Here is a 10342-nt window from a genome sequence, read left to right as displayed (position 1 = left end):
CTTCATGATTCTGAAGAAACCACCACCAAAGTTCTCTTGATATCACTGATGCAATGCTTAATTTGATCCTTTATCCATCAGTCAGGGAATCTGAAATAAGCACGATAGAAGTCTAAAAGGTGAATCAGGAAGGTTAAACTTGGTTTCACGTGGAAAATAATCGTGGGAACCTCTCCACCACTGCAGAAAATAACTTGGAGCAAATATTTAAGATTCATAAAAGAAATGTTTCTTCCTTTATAAAATAATCAGAATTACAAATGGATGCATTGATGTAAGTTAGAAAACTGAATGGATCGCTGAAGAGCTGAAATATTTTAATCACACAGTTGTTTTACCTGATCCTGATTTTTTTTGAAGCATGTACAATACAGGGTACTTGGAATTATTTCTGTAAAATGCTTCCCAAACAGGTTTTGGAAGGTATCATCCAGAAGCTGTCATAATTTACTGCTGTGTGTCTTTGGGTCATATTCTCCATCAGGGACTCGGAGAAGGTTCCCTTGCTTCTTCCAGCTTGGTGAGGATCCACTGTTGTGGGAAAATAAACCGACATTTGCTTACTTCAATGAACTTGCAATGAAATAAAATGTAATGAATGGAAATCTGGAAGTTGACTTTCCAGTTTTATGTGGGTATATACTGACGGCCAATACTAAAAATTATCCCTGCAGAGAAATCACTCACTTAAATGGTTTAGATGGCTCAGGGACAGTGCTATAGGGTTTGATTAACAGCAGGAATGTTTTTCTAAGATCTCTGAACTTGAATATTTATCTTCAGAATAAGAAAAGTAAAATGAACCACCCTGAGAGAAAGAGTAATTTTGTCAGCTGGATTGCATAACTGAAATAGTAAAAAGATATTTCTGCAAAATTCCTTCCAACCTGTACCGATTCTGTATCCCAAACCTCCATGACTCCATATACAGGATTCTACTGATTAAACAGGAAGATATACAATTCTACAGTAGGCAGTAGCATAACAAAATGCTAATTCATGTGCTGCATGGTACCTTTTCTATTCTAAAAGAATTTTAAATTCCAAAAATGAAATATAATGCAAACCTTTCTACCAATAATGTCCATTATTATTTGGCTTGCATGACAGATAAAAAACATGGGGGCAATCCTGGGGTTATTCCAGTATAAAACGATTTAGCAGAGATGTTTGTGCCCCCTTCACTTAGGAAGAACCTCGTAACAATGGCCCTAAAATAAGCAGAGAAAGAGAACCGGGCTCAGCAGCCTTCTCTGGATGTTTCTGGAAGAGCAGAAGGTTTAAAAACAACCTCCCTGGGATATAAAGTCACATGGTCACAGGGATTAAGTGGGAAATTTATTACAGAGAAACTGAAACAGGTGGTGATTTTCTTCAGTGACATGAAAGAAGGCAGCCTAGAAGTCTTGACTCATACCGTGTTCTGTTCTGTCTCCCTGTTCCAGGTGACGTGTATACGAAGGCTCTAGTCACTTTATTCCTCATTGTGACTTGTCCTCCCTTTCTGTTTTCTACTGTTAGTATGCCAGTGTTGCCTTATGTCACAACGCACAGGCAGAAAACTGCACCACACATGCTAACTGGTCCAAGGTATTTGTGTGGGGTAGGAGTGGGAGAGGCCCCTAGTTTGGGTCTGATGTAAGAAGTAAACTGCTAATGAGGCATATGCAGATAGGACCAGACAGCAGCATAAGGCAGGAGGCCAGGTATCTATGCTCAGTGGGCAGGAGACCCAGGGACCAAGTAAAGGAGCCCTGTGTTCTAGGTTTCATGACATAGTGAGGAGCACTCAGAGTCCCAGAAAAGCATCTTAGGATCAATAAGGTCAGAGAACCAACTTTATAGCTGCTTTTTCTTGCTAGTGTACAGTCTTTTAATTGCCACAGTCCCTAATGTACATACAGTGCTTTTCAGTTCATACCATTCCCAATTTAAAGAAACTGAGGTTAGCTGACTTCATCCAAGATTCTACAGTTAAGAAGGAACAGAATCAGTACTCAAAGGCTGATTTTCTGACTACAGGCCTGGCTGGCCTGTACCACACTATGGTAACTTCTTCTTCTTCTTTTTCTTTTTTTAAATAACTATAGCTATGCAGTAGAGAAATCAACAACGTAGGGCTATACTTTCTCTGCTGGAGCTGATAGATTAATAACAGAAGGTAATACTTTCTTTGTTCATTGATTTTTTTTTTCTAAACAAAGTATTATAGTTAGGATTTAAAATAAGATAGAGGCGGTGCCTGTGGCTCAAAGGAGAAGGGCGCCGACCCTATATACTGGAGGTGGTAGGTTCAAACCCGGCCCCGGTCAAAAACTGTAAAATAAGATAGAGTAATTTGGTTTGAAAAACAAGTAGGTGTATTGAATCTCGTGAAAAAAGGTTTGAGGGATATATTGTCTGGTTACATATACTGATAACTGTAAAAACATAAAAAACATATTTAAAAAAAGCCTTATCTACCTTAAAAAATAATCCATTTACATGGCTTTAAAAAAATTCTTTTTTCCCCTAACAGGTGGAACATTTACACAGCTTTGAAGTGAGTACCTACTACCTGTTTAAATCAAGTATTTGTTATATTTACCCTCGCATCCTCTGGGGTCTTGAAGTTAATTATTTTCCCAAACTCTCTGGCATGGAATACAGACTTCACCCGTTCCTACAAACAGAACAAGTAAATTTATTTAAAAGAAAATCTACTTGTAGAAATACAATTAAAAATGCCATAAAGTTCTATTAGTAGGTGCTTAAAGTGTCATCTTACACAAATCATGTACCTTAAAAAAATCATGAATGAGGAACTGAGAACAAAAGAAATGCAAAAGAAGACCACATTGTAACATTGTAACAAAACCTAAGTTGAGATTTCAATTTATAAAGTCATAAATGGTTAATGTAAAGAATGGGAAGGAGATAAGTCAGGGAGTAGTTCCACTGTTTTTTCTCTCTCAATAATTTTCCAGATAGTTCTTAATATTTGGCCATGGAATCATAATTGAGTCCACGTCAAAAATAATAAACATGGGTTTATGTATGCACGTATATATACACACACACACATATATGTGGTATATGGGTATGTGCATGTGTGTATGTATACATGCATGTACTTCTGATATTTTAAACCAGACATGCTATAAGAATGTAGCTTAGAATCAAATCGGAGTGGGTGCTAGGTCCTAAATGATCTTCCTCCACTGTTGCTGACTCCTTGGGTATTATGTTTAGCATCTGTGGGGGAGAATGTTAAGTAGACAGTAAGCACTGGAGGAACAAATAGAAGTAAAAGTATTGAGGACAAGGATGGTGTTTACCTCTGTAATTATGGTGACGGTCATAGAAGAAACAAGGTGGATATTTTACTAGTCTAATAATCCCCATAATTTAGATACCTGTGCAAATACATACTTCAAAAGAAATCAGATTTTTTTACTTAAAAGAACTGAGGCCAGGGTGCTGACTCATGCCTATAATCCCAGCATCTTGGGAGGCTAAGGCAGGAGGATTACTCGAGCCAGGAATTTGAGGATGCAGTGAGCTATGTTGATGCCACTGTACTCCAGCCTGGGCAACAGGAGAGTGAGACCCTGTCTCCAAAAATAAAAACAAACAAACAAACAAAAAACACGCCAAACAGGATGACTACTGATACACAGTTTCAAGAAAAGGTAAGAAAGGGAAAAAAACTAAGGTGATAAGAGAAAGTGTTATACTTAGAAAAGGAAAAAGATGAAAAAAGCCAGGAGAGTAAGTATGGCTTAGAGCAGGCATCCTCAAACTATGGCCCACGGGCTACATGCGGCCCGCCTAGGACATTTATCCCTCCTGCCGGGGATTTGCCGCTGCTGCCTGTCCTGCTTAGCAGCTGACTCGTCCCAGGGCCCGCAGTCTGGCCCTCTAATGGTCTGAAGGACAGTGAACTGGCCCCCCGTTTAAAAAGTTTGAGGATCCCTGGCCTAGAGCATAGGCTAATAGCTACTGCCCATTATTTCCTGTGTGAGAAAGTGGAGTTTTATAACTGAATAAGAAATGAGGGCCCAGGAATGCTGCTGTCCATGTTACAGCATGGAACACAGCATGTTTTTTCTTGGCCTAGTTTTCTTTTCCTTATTAAGCCTGAGTAAAACAGTAGATGTAAAGGAAAACCATACCACGACAAAGCAACATTTATAAAGGAGGCAGAAACATTAAAAAGGAAGGAAGACTAGTTGAAAGTAATTTTCAGTGCCAGTTTTCAAAAAACATCTATTCAACACACCTTTGCTTCAATGCGCAGTCTTCTCCCATGAACAATGAATGGCTCCTTGGTAAATTCATCAAAAGTATACTGCCATTCACATGTAAGTTGTCCAAATGTTCCCTTTGTTACAAACAGTACACCACTGCAAAAAAAAAAAAAAAAGAAAAGCAAAAAAAAAGGAGAAAGAGAAAGAATCCAGTTTAAAATTGATGCACTTATATCCAACAACCAGCAGTTTTTTATGTACACATGAAGCATTTGCCAGGAGAGACTATTATTCCGGGTCATCAAAAACCTTAATGGATTTAAAAGGACTGAAACCACACAAGGTATGCTCTCAAATCATAATGGAACTAAGCTGGAAACCACTAACGGAAAGATAAAAAGAGCATTTCCAAATGCTTGGAAATTAACATGTCTCGATAATCCACGAGTCAAAGAATCTCAAAGGAAATGAGAAAATATTCTGAACAGAATGGAATGAATATACAACATAAAACCTGTGGATGCAGGTAAAGCAATACTTACCTGTAAATTTAGAGCACGACATACTCGCATTAGAAAAACTGAGACCTGTATAAAGTTGAATACATACATTCTATTTCTTATGAATATTTCCATATTTAGGAACCAATTAGCCAGTATTTGAAGGAATTTTGATGTAATTAATGCTTTCGAATAAATGCTTTTATTACTCGGGCTCCATGTAATATATTTCCCATCCTACATCACTAAGAGGTTTTTTCTGACCATGTTGAGCAGAACCAACATCCTAAGAACCTTGGGCTTTTTACAGGTAAAGTCAAGTCCCATTATTGTCAATTTTAGAGGAAAACTTCAAAAAAAGCATTGTCTTGATTTCTTGTTTTCCCATTTTGAGGAAAGAAAACAAGAAATGAAAATGGATTCTGTCTGTAATAACTCTGTTTAATCTTTCCTTTAAAGGCCTTTCTTCCCAATTTTTCTTTCTGATTAAAATATCAATTGTAGGTGCAAGCAAAGGTTTAAGTGACATATAGTTTACATTAAGGGGATGAGATGAGCCAGATGTAAAGACACATCTGGCTTCTGCATGGGACAGAAATGGAGAAAGCTAAGTAAGGTTTCTTCCTCTCACCTCAACCTTCTGTCCCTGTTCTCCTCTCACACCAATCCTAAATAATAGGGGCTGACAGAACAAACCTAACGGAGCCAGCGTATCTCCAACTATGTGAAAAATCAAAGATAGGCCCATGTAGCAAGTACCTAGTACTGCTCCTGATTCAAAGATCCTTTATTCTCAAACCCAAAACTCAGAAAAAAAAGGAAATCCTAAGTGTAAATATCACCGTTTAGTCAACTACAATTAACTCCCTTCTCTTATTCTGTCAACCTACTGTGGTCTCATTTAAAGAGGGCTCTTATTAGGTGGAGAGGATAATTGTTAAAATGTTACAAGATATGTAAACAAACTATGTAACTGACTCTTGTTTAATTCTGATGAGTCACTTTTAGTGAACCGAGGGAGACCTATTCAACATGATTGAAAATCTGTAGCAACAAAAATGACCACTAAATCACTGTCTGTAAGTGTAAACATTTAGAAACAAGTTACACATAAATTACATTACATACTTCTAAATAAATGTTAGGCAGTATTTTACAAATTAAGAAACATCTCCATATTCTGACACAGAATAAACTTCAAAATACTCATCTCGAGTAAAACATTAAAACTAAGTATGTACAACAGACTTCCAACTGTATTAAAATATGTATGTGTGTGCAGGCACAGAATATTTAAAGAATAATACAAAGGAAATAAGCAGCTCTCTCTGGGAAGGGAACGGAGGATTGGTATCTGGAATGCAATGAAAACTTATTTTTATAGGTATAACTTCTAACACTGTGACTTTTCTACTTGGTATGACTTTTTAAGAAAATTAAGATAGGGCTGCAAATTTTAGACTCAGAAATTATTAGGATTAAAAATACTAAAAAACAACTGCTAAGTGTAGCAGCCAACCTGAACCATTAAGATGCTTATACCTTTCAACAGTGAACAACACTGGCGTGGTGCCGTAGCTCAGTGGCTGGGGCGCGAGCCACATGCACCAGGGCTGGCAGGTTCAAACCTGGCCGGGCCTGCTAAAAACAATAATGAAAACTACAACAACAACAAAAGTAGCCAGGTGTTGTGGCAGGTGCTTGTAGTTCCAGCTACTCAGGAGGCTGAGGAAAGAGAATCACTTAGGAGTTTGAGGTTGCTGTGAGCTGTGATGCCATAGTACTCTACCAAGGGTAACACAGTGAGACTCTGTCTCAAAAAAAAAAAAAAATTGTGAACAAAACCATATAGATCTATTGAACATTCCTTTCTATTCAGCCATAACTTCTCCCCTTAGCCATATTTTTACTCTTTACCACCCAGAAATAGCTTAATATTGCATTTGCTCATTCCTCCCCTCCTGTACACTTACTCCTCTAAGGATACACCACTGTATCTTTTTCTTTCTTTCTTTCTTTTTTTTTTTTTTTTTAAAAGAGACAGGCTCTTGCTCTGATATCCAGGATAGAGTGCAGTGATAAGATCATAGTTCACTATAGCTTCAAACTACTATCCTCTGGCAATCCTCCCACCTTGGCCTCCCCCAAAGTGCTGGGATCACAGGTGTGAACCAACAGGCCTGGCCTCCACTGTGTAATTCCGCATGCACTGCTCCACTGTACAGGGCTGTCTGAAGATGTCACTGTAGCTGAGAGTATCCATATAAATTTGTATGTTTCCCCTGTTACATCCACTTACGTGACTGAATCTATACATATATATAATTTTTTTTTTTTGAGACAGAGTCTCACTTTGTTGCCCTTGGTACAGTGCCTTGACATTACAGCTTACAACAACCTCAAACTCTTGGGCTCAAGTGATCCTCTTGCCTCACCCTTCCAAGTAGCTAGGACCATAGACACCTGCCACATTGCACGGCTATTTTTAGAGACGGGGTCTCACTCTAGCTCAGGCTGGTCTTGAACACTTGAGCTCAGGCAATCCACCCGCCAAGGCCTCCTAGAGTGCTAGGATTACTGGCGTGAGTCACCGCACCTGGACAATCTATACATATTCTAATGAATAGATAACACCAGAGGACTGAGGACTTTTGGGATAATCTAAAGTTGTATACTTTTTCAGAGAAGAGGAAGTTTATCTTTCAGAGGACAGCTTTATGGAATTTCTGCATCCATTTGAATTGGTTATAACAAATAATAAAATATTTAATTCATAATTATGCAAGTGCATGACTAAGTGTTTGTCTGCATGCAGGCATGCATAAAACTAAACATGAATTTATGCCATGTTTTAGGGGCCAGGCTTGTATAGTAAGAGGACCTGAATTAGCAGGAACCAGTGTGTCCATACCAAAGAAAAGGTGAATAGCAACTTTAGAGTGGCTGTCAGTTAACAACCCCTTACCAAATTACATTAGAGAAAGAAATGAAGTTACCGTCTGGTTATCATTAACACGTCTGTTTTATTGATCATAACATGGGTAAAATATTTGTATTTTGCAAATCTTCCATTTTCCATGACCTAAAAAGAAAGGGAGTATAGTGAGAAAATTGATAAAATTCCTACTGTAATGCTAGTAATACCTTATGATCTTCTAAAAAACATTTCTTAATGAGCATAAATCATTAACATACAACAAACATACATAATATCAGAAAAATGATTCAATTACTAAAAAAATCATTGCTGTTTTTCTTTTTTAAAAACCCTACTTGGACTACTTTATTCAGTATTACTCAATTCAGCAATACCAATCTTTAATGCTAGATTTTTAGAAGACAATGTTATCTTACAAAGGTTAAACTTAATCCAATGAGGTATTGAACTATCACAGTCATTTTACCTTGTAAAATATATTAGTATTTGATTACATGTATCCAAAAATATATGCAAACACTAACACTTATTTAAATATGTGCATCACATGAATTACTATTAGCCTCCACCTTGCCTCTTTCCTGGAAATTCCCTGTCTGCCTTACAAACGTGCTTTTCTTTGTCAATTTTAGAGCTCATTCAAAAATAAGGAACAGAGAGTTTCTAAACAAATAGGGGCCCCAAAGCCTACTTGGCCTATGCAATAATCTTCAAGGTTATTTTTCAGATTGTTGAAACATTACCTACTTATGATATTAACGATTATTTGATCTAGAAAATGTAAACAATCATATAAATAAAATCATTTAAAATCTTATTTTCAACAGTATTTGCTCTAAGGATGGAGTTACCTTGGCTATTTAAATATATAACAGGCAAGACTACTCTTTTTAAACGCAAGAAATGTAATTGTGACTAAGATCCCTCAAGAAAAGGCACGCTATAAATTTAGTCAAAATGTGAAAAATCTTTTAAGAAGTTCTCAAAGAAGATATAAAGGTTTGAGAAAATTGTGTTCCATGAAACTGTATCAAAAAGCTAAAATTAGTTCACTTAGAAGAAAGCTAAGAAGTAACTTCATAAAAAACTTGATATTGAAGGCTCACAAGACAGTCTTCAATTTTATTATAAATAAGTAAAAAAAATAAAAAAGACAAGAAAAAACCCAACTGAAATAGCAGGATGAATTACACAGATTAATTGCCTCAAAGAAGTTTCTAACTTCAAAAATTATAAAATATTGAGGAAAGAGTATATTTGCTACTCACTGTAGTAGGCAGGGCAAATAAACACAAACACCTTGTATTAAACATGAAAAGGGATATACCACAGATTCAGAAGAAATCAGTAAGAATTACAATACTGCCCCCCACTATCCATGGGGGATTCATTCTAAGACCCCAGCAGATGCCTGAAACCACAGATAGTACTGAACTCTACACACACTTTGTATTTTCCTGTATATACATACCTATAATAAAGTTTAATTTATAAACTGGCCACATTAAGAGGTTAACAATAAGGAACAATACAATAGAACAATCATACCAATCTACTATAATAAAGCTATGTGAAAATTTCTGAAATTTTTCATTTATTATTTTCATCCCGCAATAAGTGAAAATGTGGAAAAGGACCATGGATTAGGTGGAACTAATATAGTAAATAATTTACAAAATGCAAGTAACTTTGAAAACTTAGATGAAATGGACTATGTTTTAAGAAAATATAAATTATTCAGAGAAAGAAACATCATATATTGGAGAGAAAGAGTAGAAATTATTTGCAGTGTATCTGGAAAACCCAAGTGCACAAAACTGTAATCAATTTGGAAATGAAAGGAAAAGAATCCTATTTATAAGGTAATAAAAAAAGATAAACATTCACACATAAATTTAATAAATAATATGCAGAACTTATGGGATAAATGCCATAGCACCCTATTGAGGGGAATAAAAAATTTTTTAAATGGAATCCATGTCTTATCTTTGGATGTAAAACTTCATTATACTAAAGATGTTACTCATCTCCCTCCAGAAGTTTTACACACACATATAGTCTCTCCATGGGACCCCAAGATGGTGATTTTGAGAAAGGGGTGTAGGATGAGAAGTGACTTCCCAAAATTATACTCAAATTTATACAGGGAAAAATTGTGATAATAGCCAGTACATTATGAAAGGAGAATGAGAAGAACTATCCTCAGAGACATAAATACTTTGTAAAGTAGCAGTAGTGAAACAGTTTGGCTGGTCAACGTACATGCAGACACATCAAAGTTAAGAATACAGTTTATAGAACCTGACCAATACGTATATAGACTTAATAAAATCCTACATATCCAAATATAGGAATTTCTGAAATCAAGATAACATTTCAAATTAGTAAATGCACAAACTATCAAATAAATCATGTTTTAAGACAATTCACTGAGTAAAGATGGATCCTTACTTTTCTCTTTACGCCAAATTAATCCTACATAGATCAATGACTGACATGTATAAAATGACTACAAAGTACTAGAAAAAGTATCATCTTAATAATCACAAAGTAAGAAAGGCTAAAATTTTTTTTTTTTTGAGACAGAGCCTCAAGCTGTCCCCCTGGGTAGAGTGCCATGGCATCACAACTCACAGCAACCTCCAACTCCTGGGCTCAAGCGAGTCTCCTGCCTC

General features: G+C 36.4%; 1 protein-coding gene across 1 annotated transcript in view; it reads right to left on the bottom strand.

The window, feature by feature from the left end:
- Positions 1-350: 350 nt before the first annotated feature.
- The window catches only part of VPS13A (vacuolar protein sorting 13 homolog A), a 223662-nt gene continuing 213670 nt past the window's right edge, over positions 351-10342 (bottom strand). Inside the window, exons 69-72 of the mRNA XM_023508036.1 lie at positions 7726-7811; positions 4262-4385; positions 2588-2662; positions 351-531 (exon numbers count right to left, since the gene is read on the bottom strand). Of these exons, the coding sequence (XP_023363804.1) occupies positions 481-531; positions 2588-2662; positions 4262-4385; positions 7726-7811 (336 nt within the window). The 3' untranslated portion in view covers positions 351-480. The remainder of the gene's footprint in view (positions 532-2587; positions 2663-4261; positions 4386-7725; positions 7812-10342) is intronic.

The sequence above is a fragment of the Otolemur garnettii genome, unplaced genomic scaffold, assembly GCF_000181295.1.
Source record: "Otolemur garnettii isolate 467f Iridium unplaced genomic scaffold, OtoGar3 scaffold00006, whole genome shotgun sequence".
Classification (NCBI taxonomy): domain Eukaryota; kingdom Metazoa; phylum Chordata; class Mammalia; order Primates; family Galagidae; genus Otolemur; species Otolemur garnettii.
Note: the sequence above shows the minus strand (reverse complement) of the source record. Positions and strands in the feature narration are given on the sequence as shown.